Source organism: Trachypithecus francoisi, unplaced genomic scaffold (assembly GCF_009764315.1).
Source record: "Trachypithecus francoisi isolate TF-2019V2 unplaced genomic scaffold, Tfra_2.0 Lachesis_group14, whole genome shotgun sequence".
Taxonomy (NCBI): domain Eukaryota; kingdom Metazoa; phylum Chordata; class Mammalia; order Primates; family Cercopithecidae; genus Trachypithecus; species Trachypithecus francoisi.
In genome coordinates, this window is record NW_022681459.1 from 62562693 (window position 1) to 62583176 (window position 20484).

At 49.9% G+C, this 20484-nt stretch overlaps 1 protein-coding gene across 2 annotated transcripts; it reads right to left on the bottom strand.

Annotated features, from left to right (window-relative positions):
* Nucleotides 1-1850: 1850 nt before the first annotated feature.
* Nucleotides 1851-18291, bottom strand: MIEF1 (mitochondrial elongation factor 1). Of its 2 annotated transcripts, XM_033233897.1 has the most exons (6): nt 18039-18291; nt 15989-16320; nt 7428-7578; nt 6825-7002; nt 6357-6619; nt 1851-4701 (listed from the first exon to the last, which is right to left on the bottom strand). In XM_033233897.1, the coding sequence occupies exons 3-6, from the start codon at nt 7569-7571 to the stop codon at nt 3895-3897; spliced, it is 1392 nt and encodes a 463-aa protein (XP_033089788.1). In that variant the 5' UTR covers nt 7572-7578; nt 15989-16320; nt 18039-18291; the 3' UTR covers nt 1851-3894. The 2 variants fall into 2 exon arrangements, with proteins under 2 accessions (XP_033089788.1, XP_033089787.1); XM_033233896.1 differs by lacking the exon at nt 18039-18291 and having other exon boundaries at nt 15989-16321.
* Nucleotides 18292-20484: the final 2193 nt, after the last annotated feature.

Consider the following 20484-nt stretch of genomic DNA (forward strand, 5'->3'; position numbering starts at 1 on the left):
TCCACCACCACTGATGGGCAGGCAAGTGACTAGAAGGCAAGTTGTGGACTTGGCCTCAGGGACCAATAATTAAAGACTACAAGGTGATCCAAATGTAAAGGTAAACACTTAGTGTGCAGCTGACCATGGAACCCACATCTCTGGTATTCTGGCCACTTAATAATAAGTGGCATCTACAAGGGCTGGAGCCTCCCAGCCTGGTGCAGGGGTCAGCTCTATCCTAAATCTCCTTGGCCTTGAGCTTCAGACAAAAGGGCAGAGTTCTAAAAAATCCTGTGACAGCACAAGTTGTCAGCCAAGTCAGAGTCCCAAGGAAGTACCATGGCACAGAGCTCTGCACACTCATAGTCCGTATTTACAGAATCCCCCCTTCGGGGCCTCTCCTGGGTCCTTCCATCCTGAAGCTGATTCCCCTTCAAGACTATCTGAACTCTCACCTTGAGTGGAGTGCAGGGAGTACAGTCAGCGAATGTGGAACATGGACAGGTGCGCCTCCACCGGCCGGGACCCAGGAGACTGTGGGCCTCTGCAATGCTTTCTTTAAACTTAAGCTTCAACATTTATTTAAATAAAACTTTAAAACTCACAACCAAGCATGTAAAGAAAAATACTGTCATCTTCAACTCATTTTTTAGGAAGGGCAACAGAGGAGAACCAAAATAAACTCTGGAATTTATTAGGTATAAGATAATGAGTGCATTTTTTAAGTGTTAGGTTAAGTGTAAGGTTTGCTAACCTTGATGGCACACACACAAAAATCTCTAGATGGAGAAGGAGAAGATGCTATTACTTCAGGCAAAAGTAAGAGTTACTGAACAGGAAGGCAGAGTAGCGGGGAAAATTACTCATCTTTTCCCAAAGATTTAAAAAAGGGGGCAGGTGCAGAATGTCCTCTTCTATCCAAAAATCTCAAAGCAAGTGCCTATGTTCCACACTGATGCAGAAGAAGATGGCAGCAAAAAGAATGGCTTGCCCAGTCATGGTCAGCAAACCCACCAGGACCAAGGCCGAGAGTTCACACTGCTTCTAGTTCTGAGGACTTAAGAGGTTCTTGCTTGTAAAATGACAGTTACGGTTTTGTCAAACAGTTAAAAGAGATGCTCTTTAAGAAGAATGATAAACTCATTTGCCTTCCTCAAGTGACAATTCACTAAAATACTTGGAACTCTTAAAATCTTATCTTTTTGAGGCCAGGCGCGGTGGCTCAAGCCTTAATCCCAGCACTTTGGAGCCGAGAACGGGCGATCACGAGGTCAGGAGATCGAGACCATCTTGCTACACGGTGAACCCCGTCTCTACTAAAAATACAAAAAACTAGCCGGGCGAGGTGGTGGCGCCTGTAGTCCCAGCTACGGGAGGCTGAGGCAGAATGGCGGAACCCGAGAGGCGGAGCTTGCAGTGAGCTGAGATCTGGCCACTGCACTCCAGTCCGGAGAGCGAGACTCCGCCTCAAAAAAAAAAAAAAAAAAAAAAATCTTATCTTTTTTAAGCTCTCCTTCCAATTTTTATTTTTTTAAATTTTTTGAAACAGGTCTCACTCTGTCACCTAGGCTGGAGTGCAGTGGTGTGATCTCAGCTCACTGCAACCTCCACTCTCCGGGTTTAAGTGATTCTCCTGCCTCAGCCTCCCGAGTACGTGGGATTACAGGCGCCTGCTACCACACCCAGCTTGTTTTTATCTTTTTGGTAGAGATGGGGTTTCACCATGTCGGCCAGGCTGGTCTCAAACTCCTGACCTCAAGTGATCCACCTGCCTTAGCCTCCCAGTGCTGGGATTACAAGCGTGAATCACCGCCCCCAGCCTCCTTCCAATGTTTTATGTGAAATTTGGTCAGAGATGCAAGGTTGGGAAAACTTAAAATTTTTTAATACTCATGGCAGGGAAACCAAATCCTTTATCTCAATGAAGAATAATCTATACTTTTACAACACTCTATCAATCCTCTCCTCTCCCTTCCCTGTAATGGATACCCAATAGGTACACTGGAACCCTCACTGTTAGGCTCTACCCTATACCTTCTAGATTCATCCAGGATGGTACTCAGGCATACAGACTTTTTTTTTTTTTAAACTCTCATTTGAGTCTTACCAACAGACAGGTAGATAAGCTCTCTCAAGATTCTCAGCTTTATCGTTTTTTGTTCCCTCTTAATACTTTTATGCAAATGAAATTGAAACCACCATAAGAAATCCTTGTTAAGAGGAAAAGAGGCAAAAAGACCTCTAAATATAGTCAAGGTTAAGCCTAGTTGTCAACTTCCTAATCTGTGACAAAAGAGGGGCAGGAATCTCTACCCTAAATTGCTGCTGAGGTATCAATGCTAAAGAGTTATTTCCTGTTACTATCATTGGAAAGGAATGAGACAGCTGCAGAGAGCTTCACCAGAACCTCACTGATGGAGAGGTAGTCATCGAAAAAATAAGACAACTTGACGGGAGGAAAACAAAATACTGAATAGGCAGATGAGAAACAGAATTATCATCAGAGTCTTGCCACAAACAGGGAAAAACACAAACCAAGACGACACACGGACATGGTGGATGAAACATTCCTCCCCACTTTCAGGATACATTTACATTGCAATCAATCCTGCAATGTCAGCAGCGGGAAACAATGAGGAACGTAGGAAATGCCCACCTCCTCCCGTGTCTTATCTGTGTGCTCTCTTCCTTGGTAGCACCGATCTCCCCAGGTGCTGGGTGAGAAACAGGACAGGGGAAAGAGGTCTGTGCATGCTCACTTGCCCTCTGGCCATACCCCGAGCGCTCAGCAAACACCCCTCTCACGTTCCTATGGCAGACACTAGAGGATGAAGGGCTGGCTGTTGGGTCTGTTCTTGCCTAAGGCCACATCCTAGAAAAGCAGGGCCTGTCTGGGGAGAAAACATGGCCACCAAACCCCAACTAGTGACCGGATTTTCCAACTGACATTCAGTTGCCTGTGTACCTCCCTCATGCTCAACTGATGGCTAAGGCTGCATTCCTTCAAGGCCTTGTCCTGATTGGCAATAAAATAAGGAAAAGGAGTGAAAACCAGCATTCATGATGAGGTGGTGTCCTGGCAGCCCCCATCCTTGTCTGACCCCTGCAGCCACAGATGAGGAGCAGACACTGGGCACACAACCCCTCCATTCCCTCAACTAGCTCTGGTTCCCTACTCTGCACTTCTGCTGATAGCCACCCAGAAATTCAATTTGCAAATAACTTAGAATCCAGCTTGTCCTGCGGGGATCACTAACAGTGTTTCTGTGAGAGGCATTTTCAGCATTTAGGAATGGGTCAGGAGGTGGCGGGGAGGGCGAACTCTACTCCAGGAACCGGGGTCAAGGCCAGCTCTTCTACCAGCCTCACTCCCAGAAACCCTAAATACTGTCCCAGCACTCACTCTGTAGAGTTCAGCTTTGAAACATGCTATCACAGCTCTTCAGTGGCATTCAACTAAAAGGCAACATCTTAATTAGGCAGATATGCTCCAGGGACAAGAGCAAAACAGAAGGCATGAACAAGAGAGGAAAAAATAGAAAAGACATTGAATAGGAAGAGGCAAACAGGCAAGGCAGGCCAGACAGAGGCAGCAAACATGGGCCGAAATGCAAAACACCAAGTGGTCCATCAGCTCAGACCAGCACACCACCTTCTCAATTCATTCCAGAAAAATTAGCCTGGAGCCAGGGGGAGCAAGGAGCACAGTGATTGGTAACAAAAATAGGAAGAGTTGGGTAAGAAAATAGGAGATGGAAGAGATGTCATTCTAATCAGCATGAAGTGACCAGGTTGATGATCAGCAAGACAGCAGGCACCAGGAACCCTGTGAGGCACCAACTACGTAGCCAAGTGTATCTAACGGAGAATCCAGGGCCTGACCACCAACACCCGCTTTGGCCTTCACCTGCCCTACGTCTGCAGCAGCACCTCTGGCTCGGACAATGAGCAATACAGAGTGTATCCTAATTCGTCTATTTCCTCAGGGGTGAGCTCTGCAAATAAGTTCACCTTGGGGTTTAGAGCACTGGGCAGGATTCCAGCCTCTAAGTAGCTGATAAGTCCCCTCAGGGCCTGCAGGAAACGGTCGGCCAGCATATCTGGAGACCAGTCAGCCTCCTCCTGGGCCAAGAGGAGGATGACATTGGTTAGCTGGCTGGCAGTGAGGTGGCCCAGAGACGGGGTGGACTTGCATATGGCCTTGAGGATCTTGAGGCACAGAGATCGGCAGCCCGAGTCAGCCTGGTCCAGAGCCCGCAGGCGTGCCGTCTCTGCAGGACGCAGGCTCAGCCGCCACAGGTTGTCATACTGGGCTAGCCGGTGTGGTTTGGCCACCAAGACTGTGTCACCGAGGGTCACTGATGGCAGGAAGTCAATGAAAAGATGTTTGTCACGCTCGTACTGTACCTCCAGTGTGAGGGCCTCTGGGGGTGGTGCCGGCCGGATCACATAGTCCAAGAGGGACCCTATGGCTGGCCAATTGATGGAGCCAGCCACCACCTTCTCAAATGTATCTGCGACTGTCTTTGGGGAGAGGTAGCCCCCTACTACACAGCGGTCCCAGTAACTGCTCCCACGAGGAAAGTACTCTGGATTCTCACGACGAACCAGGAAGAAGCCAGGAACATTCATGATGGTGTCTTCACCAGGAATACACGACCACAGGTTCTGCTCCAGCACAAGGGGCACAATCAGCTGGATGTGGTCAGCTGCCACCACCTGTCACAGCAGAATTTAAAACGTTTGGAGGGTTTACTCTGTTCAAATCACACGCTTCCTCCAACACGGTTCCCACCATCTTACATTCCCCCAGCAAGAATGGGAACTCTAGGCTGGGCGCAGTGGCTCACGCCTGTAATCCCAGCACTGTGGGAGGCCGAGGCGGCCAGCTCACTTGAGGTCAGGAGTTCGAGACTAGCCTAGCCAACGTGGTGAAACCCCATCTCTAGTAAAAATATGAAAAAATTAGCCGGGCATTGTGGTGGGTGCCTGTAGTCCCAGCTACTCGGGAAGCTGAGGCAGGAGAACTGCTTGAACGCAGGAGGCAGAGGTTGCAGTGAGCCAAGATCGTGCCACTGTACTCCAGCCTGGGCAATAGAACAAGACTCCATCCCAAAAAAAAAAAAAAAAAAGAGGCCGGGCGCGGTGGCTCAAGCCTGTAATCCCAGCACTTTGGGAGGCCGAGACGGGCGGATCACGAGGTCAGGAGATCGAGACCATCCTGGCTAACATGGTGAAACCCCGTCTCTACTAAAAATACAAAAAACTAGCCAGGCGAGGTGGCGGGTGCCTGTAGTCCCAGCTACTTGGAGGCTGAGGCAGGAGAATGGCGTGAACCCGGGAGGCGGAGCTTGCAGTGAGCCGAGATTGCGCCACTGCACTCCAGCCTGGGCGACAGAGCGAGACTCCGCCTCAAAAAAAAAAAAAAAAAAATTCTTCATGTCACCATATCAATCTACACAGACTGAGAAAACTAGAAAGGAGAGATGGATACAAGAATATAGGAAGGAGAAGGCCTCTTATAGCTTCTTTTTTTTTTTTTTTTTTTTGAGGGGGAGTCTCGCTCTGTCGCCCAGGCTGGAGTGCAGTGGCCGGCTCTCAGCTCACTGCAAGCTCCGCCTCCCGGGTTTATGCCATTCTCCTGCCTCAGCCTCCCGAGTAGCTGGGACTACAGGCGCCCACCACCTCACCCGGCTAGTTTTTGTATTTTTAGTAGAGACGGGGTTTCACCGTGTTAGCCAGGATGGTCTCGATCTCCTGACCTCGTGATCCGCCCGTCTCAGCCTCCCAAAGTGCTGGGATTACAGGCTTGAGCCACCGCGCCCAGCCTATAGCTTCTTAAAAGTTGTAAGTAGGACTAAAACATGAGAAAGGATTAAAGACACAAGAAGAAAGAATAACATGCCAGGTGTGGTGGCTCACACCTGTAATCCCAGCATTTTGGGAGGCCAAGGCAGGTGGATCACCTGAGGTCAGGAGTTCGAGACCAGCCTGGCCAACATGGCAAAACCCTATCTCTACTAAAAATACAAAAAAATTAGCCGGGAGTGATGGCACACACCTGTAATCCCAGTTACTCAGAAGGCTGAGGCAGGAGAATCGCTTGAACTCGGGAGGCGGAGCTTGCAGTGAGTCGAGATCACGCCACTGCACCACTCCAGCCTGGGTGACAAAGCGAGACTCCATCTCAAAAACAAAACCAAACCAAACAAAAAAAGAATAACAAGTATGGCTCTCCAAATGCTGCTGCAGTACACAGGATTTGGAAGCTGTAAGACCTCAGTCTTTCTAGCAAGCCTGGACACTGATCTGTGCCAACACCACCACTGTGCTTAGCACCCAAACCCCACCCACCATGAGAACCACCTTGTTACCTGCAGGTCATCATAGAGGCTGCCACTCAAGTACATGTCCCGAAGCGGCATGTCAGGCAACTTGGCCCGCAGGAAGCTCCGGAGCTCGGCACATATGTCCACAGCAGCTTGCTTGGCCCGAGCCTGCTCTCCAGCAGGGATGGCTGCCCGGTTCCGGTAGTAAGTAAGAAGTTTCTCCTGCAGGGACATGCGGAGTCGTGACTTCTTCAAGTCTACCTGGCCCTTCCTGGCCACTGGCTTGGGCCGGGGCGGGCAGAATGTATCTGCCAAGGCAAGAAAGAGAGGCACGTGAGCTCTGCCCATGCCTGCTCAGTCCATAGCTGCCTCAGCCCCAGAAAGAAGGGCCTGGCATGGAGGGCAAGTGCTGGCACAGTGTCTGGCACAGATGTGCTCAGGAAACATCTGCTGAGTGCAAGAGTGGTACTGAAAGTCCAGAGAGGTCCCAGGAGGGGCAGCAGCCCTTCTCACCTGTGTCGAAGGCAGAGGAGTCTGTGGGAAGGGTCTGCAGGGACCGGCTCAGGCCTGTCTTCATGTCCCTGTTCAGCAGTCGGGGGGAGCCCATCCAGTTTGGTTCTTCCCAGCTCCTTTTCCCCGAATGGCTCAGGCGGGTGGGGCTGGTAGGGGCACTGATCGCCCGATCATACATCTGAAATAGCACAGAGGACAAAGGACATAAACCTGCCCTCTTTCCCTATTTCCTTCCAATTTACTTCCTCTCCAGAAGCTCTGTCCTAGTAAGTTCAACTACTATCTTTTAGTAATTTTGTTTTTATTCTAGATTATAGAATACTTTGCTCCATGCAGAAAATCTCAGGGAAGACTAAATAAGACATAGATAATCCATATGTCATGACCCAGAGAAAACTGTTTGTAACATCTGGTATGTTTCTTTCTAGATGCATGTAATGAAGACCACTCTACACGTACTTTTGAAACTTGTTTTTTCACTTAACATCATTGTGATCATTTCCTCCTATTACTAGAATGCTTCGACATTTTCTTTCTATAAAATGTTACATCTTATGACCATACCACTACATCCCACCCCTGGCCCTGGCTGCATGCACTTACCCGCTTAACTGCCAACGTGGCGATGCCCAGCATGGCCGCTCCACCCACCCCCAGCACCAGCCGGGCATTGGAGAGCACAAAGTCAATGGCCGTGCCAATGCCATTGTCATCCTTCTTGCCTTTGCGCTCACCAGCGCCTGCCATTGCTCATCTGAGAATGAAGATAGAACACGGCCATAAGTACTGGGACCCCAAGAACCTCCCTCCCCCAACAAGCCAAACCCCAACAAATACAGGGTACTCTGTGAGTTCCAGCAACCCAAATTCTCTTGCCTCCAGCACTGTACACTTTAGGGTCTAGAAGGAGCTACAATGTCCCATGATAGATCAGGATGCAAGGAGGAGGGACGGATCCTGGGTACTGTAGGAAAACCTTCCCCAAGCTAGTGAGATTAAGAAAGCATTAAGCTCAGTGTCAATCCTTTTTTATATTACAATGAAGTACCCCACCATGCAAAACAACCCTCTCTCTACCCCTTCACAATGTTCTAAGGCAGGTCTCTCTACCCCTTCACAATGTTATAACACAGGTCTCTCTACCCCTTCACAGGGGTTGTAACGCATGTCTCTCTACCCCTTCACAATGTTCTAAGGCAGGTCTCTCTACCCCTTCACAGGGGTGATAACGCAGGTCTCTACCCCTTCACAATGTTCTAAGGCAGGTCTCTCTACCCCTTCACAATGTTATAACACAGGTCTCTCTACCCCTTCACAATGTTATACCACAGGTCTCTCTACCCCTTCACGGGGTGATAACGCAGGTCTCTCTACCCCTTCACGGGGTGATAACGCAGGTCTCTCTACCCCTTCACGGGGTGATAACACAGGTCTCTCTACCCCTTCACAGAGGTTATAATGCAGGTCTCCATACCCCTTCACAATGTTATAACACAGGTCCCTCTACCCCTTCACAATGTTATAACACAGGTCCCTCTACCCCTTCACAATGTTATAACACAGGTCTCTCTACCCCTTCACAGAGGTTATAACGCAGGTCTCTCTAACCCTTCACAATGTTATAACGCAGGTCTCTCTACCCCTTCACAGAGGTTATAACACAGGTCTCTCTACCCCTTCACAATGTTATAACACAGGTCTCTCTACCCCTTCACAGAGGTTATAACGCAGGTCTCTCTAACCCTTCACAATGTTATAACACAGGTCTCTCTACCCCTTCACAGAGGTTATAACGCAGGTCTCTCTAACCCTTCACAATGTTATAACACAGGTCTCTCTACCCCTTCACAGAGGTTATAACACAGGTCTCTCTACCCCTTCACAGAGGTTATAATGCAGGTCTCCATACCCCTTCACAATGTTATAACACAGGTCTCTCTACCCCTTCACAATGTTATAACGCAGGTCTCTCTACCCCTTCACAATGTTATAACGCAGGTCTCTCTACCCCTTCACAGGGGTTATAATGCAGGTCATTTCTTCATGCTTTGGCCACTACTTTGTGGAAGGTTGGGTCTGAGCGGGCCTTGGAGCTCATCTAATGCCATCACATCACCTCAACATAGGGAGGTCCTCACACACAGGGAGGTGATGTGCCAGGTCTCAGAGAAAAGAAATGGTACAATCGCCAGGCTCAGTGGCTCATGCCTGTAATCCTAGCTACTTGGGAGGCTTAGATGGAAAGATCGCTTGCGGCCAGAAGTTCAAGACCAACCTGAGCAACATGGCAAGACCCCCATCTCCAAAAGTAAAAGATAAAAATAAATTAATTGAGCATGGTGGCACATGCCTATAGTCCTATCTACTTAGGAGACTGAGGCAAGAGGAATGCTTGAGCCCAGGAGTTTGAAGCTACAGTGAGCTATGATCGCGCCACTACACTCTAGCCTCGGTGACAGAGCGAGACCCCATCTCTTAAAAATAAAAGGGCCGGGCGCGGTGGCTCAAGCCTGTAATCCCAGCACTTTGGGAGGCCGAGACGGACGGATCACGAGGTCAGGAGATCGAGACCATCCTGGCTAACACGGTGAAACCCCGTCTCTACTAAAAAAATACAAAAAAACTAGCCGGGCGAGGAGGCGGGCGCCTGTAGTCCTAGCTACTCGGGAGGCTGAGGCAGGAGAATGGCGTAAACCCGGGAGGCGGAGCTTGCAGTGAGCTGAGATCCGGCCACTGCACTCCAGCCTAGGCAGCAGAGAGAGACTCCGTCTGAAATAAAAATAAAAAAAAATTAAAATTAAAATTTAAAAAAAAAAAAAAAAAAATGGGCCGGGCACGGTGGCTCACACCTGTAATCCCAGCACTTTGGGAGGCTGAGGCGAGCAGATCACCTGAGGTCAGGAGTTCAAGACAAGCCTAGCCAACATGGAGAAACCCCATTACTACTAAAAATACAAAATTAGCCGGATGTGATGGCGCACTCCTGTAATCGCAGCTTCTCAGGAGGCCAAGGCAGGAGAATCCCTTGAACCTGGAAGGCAGAGGTTGCAGTGAGCCAAGATCACACTATTGCACTCTAGCCTGGGCAACAAGAGTGAAACTCCACCTCAAAAACAAAAACAAAATGACACAGTCATCTCCAGAACTCAGGACTCCTCACTCCTTGTATGATGCTTTTTCTACTGTACTATGCTCACCCATACCCAAATCAGATCGGCCTTTATTCTATCTACTTTCTGCAAACCAAACACAAAACAACATGTACCAAACACCCTGCACATGGAACTGGAACTACACATCCATATGTGAGAAAAAGGTCCCTCCATGGACCCTCCTACTTGACAAATGCTTTGTTTCTTGAGAAAAGTGTGCAGCGGGGACTATAAAAGCTTAGGTGAGACTGGTATCCTGGGAGATAAAAACACAAAGGACACTGCAGACTTGACTGCTAACTGGAAAACAAAACACTCATTTGCTCGATTACACTTGGAAGAGGAACTAAAAATGTGGTCATCTGAAAGGAGTACTTGGGCACCACAGCGCAGAGGCTGGCCTCCAGTGCAGTGCTCAGGCCAGTGCTGCTCCCTGCTACAGGGGAGTCTTCCTGACTGCAGCAGTAGCAGCAGTCCCCAGATAAGCCCATTCCCGTGGAGTTAGAACCCTGGGCCTGAGCCGGGTAAAGGATGACAGCATGGTTCAGATTGGAATACCTACCACTCTCCTCTATAATATCCTGTGTCCTTCATACCAGGAATGACATAAGAGAAAACAAAGTCGGATACCATTTAGTGTCCCAGAATAGGAGGACATCAAGAGACAGGATCAGCTGGGCACAGTGGCTCACACCTGTAATCCCAGCACTTTGGGAGGTCAAGGCGGGTGGATCACAAGGTCAGAATTTCAAGACCAGCCTGACCAACATAGTGAAACCCCGTCTCTACTAAAAATACAAAAAATTAGCCGGGCATGGTGGCCGAAGCAGGCGAATCGCCATTGCACTCCAGCCTGGGCGACAGAGCAGGACTCTGTCTCGAGGAAAAAAAAAAAAAAAGGATCACTAAGGATTATCTTCCATGTAAAATAACATTCCTTCTAATACCATGTTACAACTGGGTATTGCCAGCTTCTGCATCTTATGCTCCTGCCTCTACCTCCCTGAAAAACAAAGAAATATTTCTGACGCTATTAGTCCAGTAATTGAGTTAACTAAGAGTCACTGGCAAGCCCAAAAATATTTTTTCCCTAACTACAGTTCACACCTTGGGGGTGCTTTCCTTTTCTCTACCATTTACAGTCAACAGAAGCTTCAGGTTTAGGGACATGAGAGACTATCTGGCCAAACCAAGTACATTCTTTTTTTTTTTTTTTTCTTTTTTTTACCAAGTACATTCTTACCTCAAATGTACAGAGCAAGGCCAGGGAGAAGAGTTAACGTGTGTATTGACAGGTGGAGTCAGGGAAGAGCACCAGACACCCTCCCTCCAGACAGTGAGACACTGAGACAGAGACGAGACACACCAAACTTAGCAGAGGCAGAGTCACCCAATCAGGAAAAACGCAGAACATTATACATTTCCCCACACATAACAACGTCTCTTGTCTTAACTCTTTACTGAGATATTTACAATAGGGAGAGCCACTGGACACAAGGGCCCTCTAAATTTGATCCTTCAGTGTGATGCGGCAAGGCCAGAAGGACACCTCCTCGCTCCGGGCAGAAGCAGCCTCCCTGGACCCTTTTAGTCCTTGGTGCCCTTCTGATGACTACAAGGTGGTGCTACAGGTGACAGAACAGAGCATGGGTTTTAGAGTTAGAAATCCTGAGATACGGAACTTGCCTTGAGCCCTGACTTATTAGCTGGGTGACCTCAAATGAGTTACTTAACACCTCAGCTACGAAAAGGGGATAATGGTCCCTGCATGGGACCAAATCACAGGGTTATAGTGAGGAAATACCACCCACTGCAATACTGTATGTGAACAGTATAAACTGTATTGCAGTGGATGGTCTATAAACTGTAAAAGTGCTCCACAAATGAGTTATCATCTAGTCTTTTAAGATTTCCATCCATAGGACAAAGGTCAGCTTCCAGAAGTCAGTCAGCAACCCAGACTGTCCTCTGAGTGATATTTCACCTTTTGAGACTGCTCTAAAACGGCCTTTAAAATTCGCAGTGATACCATCTTGGGCTTGAGATCAAAACTATTTTTTCTTTCTTTCTTTTTTTTTTTTTGAGACTGAGTATCGCTCTGTCACCCAGGCTGGATGGAGTGTAGTGGGGCGATCCCAGCTCACTGCAACCTCCGCCTCCTGGGTTCAAGCAGTTCTCCTGCTTCAGCCTCCCCAGTAGCTGCGATTATAGGCATGTGCCACCACGCCCTGCTAATTTTTTGTATTTTTAGTAGAGTGAGGGTTTCACCATGTTAGCCAGGCTGGTCTCGAACTCCTGACCTCAGGTGATCCACCCACCTCAGCCTCCCAAAGTGTTGGGATTACAGGCGTGAGCCACCAGCTAAAATCAAAACTATTAAGTTGGGCTAGCTTGTTAAAGCCTCTTCCACCGGACGCAGTGCCTCACGCCAGTGGATCACGAGGTTAGGAGATCGAGACCATCCTGGCTAACAAGTGAAACCCTGTCTCTACTAAAAATACAAAACATTAGCTGGGTGTGGTGGCAGGCGCTTGTAGTCCCAGCTACTCGGGAGGCTGAGGCAGGAGAATCACTTGAACCCGCGAGGCGGAGGTTGCAGTGAGCCAAGACTGCACTGCACCCACTGCACTACAGCCTGGGCGACAGAGCAAGACTCCGTTTCAGAAAAAAAAAAAGCTTTTCCTACTGTAGTACAATATACACCCCCCACCCACCATCCAAGGACCAACTGACATCATAGACCTGGTGACGTGGAATAGAAGAGAGCATCCACAAGCTCAACAGACAGACATGGACCTTACTTGAAGAGTTAATTCAACTTGTTCCAGTTTAAACTGCTTCTCCACGACACATTCTCCACTCAGGTTCTGCCACATAAGCTTACAGCCTACTAGCAGGTAAGAACTGCACCTCCAATCGGGACTGTCATGAAGGAACCCCATGGGTATAGAGTTTCAGATGTGCCAGATGAAAAAAGTTCTGGGGCTCTGTTACACAACAATGTGAATATACTTACTGCTCCTGAACTGTATACTTTAAAATGGTTACGATGGTTAAAATAAAAAACAAAAAAGGAACACAGACCTGGTGGGCAGAACTAGGGATGGAGAATTTAAGCTCTGCCAACATTGCAGGCAAGTTATTTAACCTGTCTCCCTAAATACAAAAATGGGAACAGAAATGCTCATTACCCTAATAAAGTAAGGATGATGAATAATGGAGGCCTTGCAGCTTCCTAGAATGACAGCACAGAATTGTTAAAGTTCCAACTTATTTTTTTTTTTTTTTTTTTTTTTTTTTTGAGGCGGAGTCTCGCTCTGTCGCCCGGACTGGAGTGCAGTGGCCGGATCTCAGCTCACTGCAAGCTCCGCCTCCCGGGTTTCCGCCATTCTCCTGCCTCAGCCTCCCGAGTAGCTGGGACTACAGGTGCCCGCCACCTCGCCCGGCTAGTTTTTGTATTTTTAGTAGAGACGGGGTTTCACCGTATTAGCCAGGATGGTCTCGATCTCCTGACCGCGTGATCCGCCCGTCTCGGCCTCCCAAAGTGCTGGGATTACAGGCTTGAGCCACCGCGCCCGGCCCCAACTTATTTTAATTGAAAAAGCCATAGGCCTTTTTATAAACCTATCTTGCTTGAGTACGTACAAGACTAGGTAACATAATATTGAGTGTGCATTATGTGCTGGGAATTTTACACTTATTATTAATTCCCTCAATCCTCACAACAACAATCCCATGACATCAGTAATATTATTCCAAATGTACTGGATGAAGAAACTGAGTAGTTTCTGTAACCGACCCAAGGTCACTGTGTCAGTAAATGACATGGCCAAGATTTGAACCCCGAGCTCAAGCTGGTGGGGGAACTAATCTACAGGGGTCCTAGGTACTTGCTCCCTACCTTGTTCCCATCTCCACTCCATGAACCCCCGACCCTATGCTTCTGGGGGACACTTGGGCTCATTCACTGCCGCATCCCCAGGGTGTGCAGTGTTTGATGCATACTGAGTATCTGTCGTGGGAATGAAGTATTAACTCTACAGCGTTTTGTTTCTTGGTTTTTTTCAGGGGGTGGTGATAGCAGCGTGTAGCCCAACTCACAGCCAAAATATATTAGGAACACAAAGATTTCAAGGAATGCCCTAATGCCCTCCCAGATCTGCTAGCCAACCCTCCCTGTGCAGACAGGCTCCCATGGGCATCACCCCACCCCTGGCCCTGTACCACCAAAGGCAGGTGTGCCAATCCTAAGTGGCTAAGAACCAAAAGCCATTACGTAAGGCTCCTCCTCCAGCTTTCCCTCCTCCAGTTAAAAGCAGCACCCTCCACCCAGCTAGCAGACCTTACACCCAGTTACCCAGTTACTCTTCATCTTTCTCTCTCCTCCTCCTGCCTCAGCCAACTGATCACCAAGTCCCACTGCTGTACACACTGTGTTTATATGCGGCCACCCCCACCCCTCGGTCCCTCAATCTCATCCGGCTACATCCACTACCTCTAGTATCTCTCATCAATGTATTCTCCACACTGCCACTGGTATGCTCCCTCTACGCTACAAATGTGGCTATGTCATTCCTCTGCTTACAGAGTGTGATGGTCCCCGCATAATAAGATCTACATTACAACCTCAACTCGGAGTCAATGTCCTTCCAGACCTGGCCCAGCCTCAACTCTGGCTATCTGCCTTACAGAGGTACCATTCTGGCCACACCAGACTTAAGTTTCCAGACTACAAAGTGCAGTTTCTGGACAGGCAGAGCTGTTTGCCCCGATAATCCCAATGCTTTGGGAGGCCAGGACGGGAGGATCGCTTGAGGCTAAGAGTTTGAGAGCAGCCTGGGCAACATAGCAAGACCATCCCTACGAGAAAAATAAAAATAAAAAGTTAGCTGGGCACATTGGTATATGCCTGGCGTCCCAGCTACTCAGGAGGCTGAAAAGGGAGGACTGCTTGAAGCCAGGCATTCAACGTTCCAGAGAGCTATGATCATGCCACCGTACTCCAGCTTGGACGAGAGTGAGACCTTGTCTCTTAGAAAAAAAAAAAAAAACAGGCTGGGCGCGGTAGCTCAAGCCTGTAATCCCAGCACTTTGGGAGGCTGAGACGGACGGATCACGAGGTCAGGAGATTGAGACCATCCTGGTCTACACAGTGAAACCCCGTCTCTACTAAAAAATACAAAAAAAAAACTAGCCGGGCGAGATGGCGGGCGCCTGTAGTCCCAGCTACTCGGGAGGCTGAGGCAGGAGAATGGCGTAAACCCAGGAGGCGGAGCTTGCAGTGAGCCGAGATCCCGCCACTGCACTCCAGCCTGGGCGACAGAGCGAGACTCCGTCTCAAAAAAAAAAAAAAAAAAACTTGCAGTTCCCACTTCCAAGCATTTGCTTCTTCCTGCCCCGCTGCTGATAAGCCTTTATTTCTCATTTGAGGCAGACCTCAAATGTCCTCTTTTTTTTTTTTTTTTGAGACGGAGTCTTGCTCTGTCGCCCAGGCTGGAGTGCAGTGGCGCAATCTCGGCTCACTGCAAGCTCCGCCTCCCGGGTTCACGCCATTCTCCTGCCTCAGCCTCCCGAGTAGCTGGGACTACAGGCGTCCGCCACCTCGCCTGGCTAGGTTTTTGTATTTTTTTTAGTAGAGACGGGGTTTCACCGTGTTAGCCAGGATGGTCTCGATCTCCTGACCTCGTGATCCACCCGTCTCGGCCTCCCAAAGTGCTGGGATTACAGGCGTGAGCCACCGTGCCCGGCCTTTTTTTTTTTCCCCCAGAGACAGGGTCCCATTCTGTCACCCAGCCTGGAGTGCAGTGGTGCAATCATAGCTCACTGCAGCCTCAACCTCCTGGGCTCAAGCCATCCTCCTGCCTCAACCTCCTGCAGAGCTGGGACTATAGATGCACACCAGCACACCTGGCTCTCCACTGATTTCTAATGACTAAAAGGACGACTTTGATCCTTTTCTCGGTCCCTTGCAACAAAAAATAATGAAACCTACAGGAATGAGGGCCTACATACCTGAAGCTTCTTAATGCATCTGTAAGGTGGGGATGGGAGAGAGCAGGAGCGTCCACAGAAGGCACCTTTGTCCTCTTTCCCTTGGAGGATCCTAAATGATCCTCCCCAATTTGCCACTGAGAAAGACCAGGCCCTTCTCCAGCTGCCTCTCCCGGGCCTCAGGGTCCTCCAGCTTCTGATGTTTTCGGAATTCACGGCGGATGGAGGCAAAGTAGAAGTCTCGATCAGTGTAGCGAAGCTGTCGGCCCTGGCGCAGCAGAGCCCGATAGAGACTCAGCACCGCCTCTCGGCTCCACGGGGCCATGGGGGACTGGCAGGCACTGGGTGTCACACTATCAACAGAAGGAAAGACATAGAGGCCTAGTATCAGAATTAATAACAAAAGGACCCGTAGAGACTATGAGGGGTTTTTAATCCAAGTTTCGGAGACCCCCTAGATCACCTTATGACTTAATGGCAAGACTAGGACTAGAGACCCCAGCCTCTGGATGCCCATTCTGGAAACATACAGGTTGTGGTTCACCAGGCCTCAAATCCTGGCCCTGCCACTTACGTGCCATATGACTTTGGGCAAAGGACTGAACCCCCACTGAGCACCAGCGTCCTCACTTACAAAATGGAGATTAGGGTATTATGGCAATAGTACGTACCACATAGGGTTTATTTTGAGAACTGTGCACGTAAAGAACGGTAATACAACTTCACCACAGCGGGTGATCTAGGAGGGCTGAAGACAAGCACTCAACCATACTTAAATCCTGGCACCAGCACTTGCGAGCTGCACTACCGTGGGCAAGTCTCCTAACCTCTCGGTGCCTGTCTCAGTTCCTCATCTATAAAGTGAGGATAAAAATCGTATTTTGCCCATATGGTTGGCATAAGCACTAAATGAATTTAATGTATATGAACATGTTTAGAACAGCACTTGGCACACACTAACCACTCTATCAACAGCAGCTGTTATTAGTACCACCTAGCCAGGTTTGTAGATGCTCAGTAAATAATTACATTTAAGTATAAACTGCCACTGCCTTCCTTCAGTAACAATAAACCCTGTTTACACAAGCATATCTGTAAAGTGCTTTGTTACCCGTTGTCACATTTACACTAACAATCTAGGAGGTGGTCAGGGTTCTTAGTAACAGTAAATGCTTATTGCATTATATTGCACTATATACAATGTGCAACGTTTGAAGCATGTCTCACGTAACAACTCATTCTGTCAGCTACCCTAGGGTCAACATTACCCCATTTTAAGTGGAGGAAACAATCTCCCAGACGGAAGTAACTTGCCTGCGGGCCCACAACTGTCAAGGGGAGGGCTGCACTCCTGACCCCAACTCTGCCTGCCTCTGGAATGAGTTACCCTTGGCTGGAGCCGGACCATGTGTACAGCACTTCTGGGTGCTCCACGAACTTTCCTAGCACAGCGCTTGGCACATACAAGGGGCCCAAACTTATGTTTAACGAAGGAGAGACGTTCACAACGTCCCTATGTGGAAAAAATGATCACCTCCGTTTCAGAAATAAAGAAATGACACGGAGTGGGGGAAGTATTTGGCTGGAAAAAAAGATTGGACTTTGGGCCCAAAGTCCGCTAGCCCTTGGCCTCCGGCCTTGCTAACTTCCTGCGCAAGCTTGAGCAAGCCACCATCCCTGTCCATTTTTCCTCAACTGTTTAAGAGCTCCCTCGGCCTTCCGATGTAGAAAATCAACAGAAGTGTCTGACGAGGCAAAAGGCGACTGTCACGGCGAGGGCTGTAACTACAAGGTCGCTGTGAGAGTGGGCGGCTGAGCCCCAGCCAGTCTGCACTTCCCCAACCCTGGGGGCCGGGCCGGGGTGCGGAGGCCCAGACGCCAGGGCAGGCCTGCTCCGGGACCCGGGAGGTCTCCGAGGTTGGGGCGGGGCGGGGCCGCCGAGGGGCCTCCCAGGGGAAAGCCCAGGGCGGGATGGGGCGACACCCCAGGCTGCAGGCCGGTATCCTGGGTCCGGGCCGCATGCGAGGCGCCGGCAGCAGCCTGAGAGGAGGCGCCGCAACCTCCCGGCCACCCAGCAGCCGCCGGTCCACATTCCTTCCCTCACTCACCCGCAGGACTCGCCTCCGGCCGGGTACCTCTCTCCGGGTCACCCATCAACATGGCCCCTTCACTTCCGGGACACGACCTTGCGCACAGAGCTGCGAAGGGGCTGAAGGGAGCACGAGGGCGGGCGGAGGCGGAGGGACTTCCGGTCTCCTCCAGGCTCTCTCTCGGGCCCCGCCCCCTGCGCATGATTCCGCCCCCCAATCCTGAGCCCCGCCTCCGTGTGTGATCTCACCAAGGGACAGGCCTGCAGAGGCCACTCGCGCCCTGACCCTAGAGGACTCCGGTGTCCGGGTCCGGCTGTGGGTACCGGGGTGGTCCCGATGCTGGCAGAAGGTTAGAGGGCGGGAGGTAGCCTCGCTGTCCAACGAGACTGCTGCACCGGCTAGGCCCCTCACCTGCTGGCAGCCCCTTAGCTTGTCCGGGGTGCCTGGCCAGCCTCCTGTACCGCCTGCTGATCTCTGGCTGGGATCCTGGGGTACCTGAGGGAATTCTAACACTAATATTCAGAGCTCCTCCAAACCTATTTTCTCACATCGACTTCTTTGCGACTTCTTTCCTCCATGCTGTTCCTACTCCCCAGGCCGCGTGGCTTCTGGCAAACTCCTACCCTTCCTTCAAAGTCTACCTCAAATGTCCTCCTTCACTGGGAAATCTCTCCCAGCCCCTTCCTCGCTCCCTCTAATACACTCATGTGTCTTCTTGAGACCCCGCGGAAATGTCTGCACATTTTAAGGCTCATAATCTGTTCAACAACAAAACGTATTTATTGGCGCCTACCATTTGCCAGGCCCTGTAATTTATCCATTTGCTTCTCTGTCTCTCACTAGATTTGAGGACCCAGGTGGTTTCTCTGTGGAAGCCCCCTCCCCCAAGTGCCTCCCTCCTTGCCTGGCTCAGCCAAGCCCAAGGCCTGGGGCTTTGGAGTCCGGGGCCACTGCTAGCTCCTAGTTCCAGTTCCACCACTTAGGGACAGCTGCCCTCTGCCAAGTTTCGTAACCTCTCCCAGCCTTGGGGCTGTGGTGAGGATTAAAAGGTAATATCTACCAGGAGAGGGGTGGGCAATTACAGAATAGTCAGGCTATCAAAAGGACAAGAACCAGGAGAAGAACATGGCAGGGAAGAGCATTTCAGGCCTGCCCCCAGGTATGCCCTTAAGCTCAATGTGGTCTAGGAGCAGCAGGACGAAGTCCAGTGCTTTCGCAGCCAGGTGAGCAGGAGCTGGGAAAGGCCTTTATCAGAACTGGGAGGGATATGGTGGGTGCAAAGGACCCACAGCAGTGTTCAGAGCCAAGAAGTGCTGGGATCTGACTTCCCTTTCAACAGGATCCGTCTGGCTTGAGAATAATGGAATGGAACCAGGGCTGAGGCAGGGAGACCAATCAAAAGTCTGTTGCAGGGCCGGGCACAGTGGCTCATGCCTGTAATCCCAGCACTTTGGGAGGCTGAGGCAGGCGAATCACTTGACATCAGGAGTTCAAGACCAGCCTGACCAACGTGGTGAAACCCCCATCTCTACTAAAAATACAAAAATTAGCCGGGTGTGGTGGCATGGTGCCTGTAATTCCAGTGACTCGGGAGGCTGAGGCAGGAGAATTGCTTGAGCCCAGGAGGCAGAGGTTGCAATGAGCCGAGATCACACTACTGTACTCCAGCCTGGGTGACAGATCGAGAATCCCTCTCAAAAAAAAAAAAAGGAAAGAAAAGAAAGCCAAGATGGAGAGAGGCATAGTAATTTTTCTAAGACACTGAGCTAAGAAGGAAAGAAGCTTTCAGTGGAAGCCAAGTCTGTCTTACTCTAAAACGTGTGTTCCTTCCACTCTCTCAGGCTGCCCTAATTTGCTTTTTAAAGAATTTTGTGACCCAAATAAATTGGTGACGTTTCCACCTGGCATACCAGGTGACCTCTTCATATCTCTCCTGACTTTCCCGTTCTATGGAATGTTATTTTTCGGAGGGAGGACAGAGGGAGGTCGTTTGGAGGGGTCTCCCCTTCAGATCAGCCCCCCTAGATCCACTTGCTCTTTAGGGTCTTATCTTTACTTAGACTGACAAGGCCTCTCCCTGCCCCCAGCGCTCCCATGGCAATGGAGCGTGGGCAGTGAGGTGGCATCTAGCACCTACATGTACGTACCCATGGTGCCTTTGTAGACCAGAGACCCACGGCAGGGGCATTGACCCAAACCTCTGGGCTCTGCCAGCTTTCACAGGGCAAGAGGCATTCCGGGATCTCTTGGATTGAGATTGCTGGGTGTGTGTGTGTGTGTTTGCTTGTTTGTTTGTTTTAAGACAGAGTCTCGCTCTGTCACCAGGCTGGAGTACAGTGGTGCGATCTTGGCTCACGGCAACCTCTGCCTCCTGGGTTCAAGTGATTGTCCTGCCTCAGCCTCCTGAGTAGCTGGGACTATAGGCGC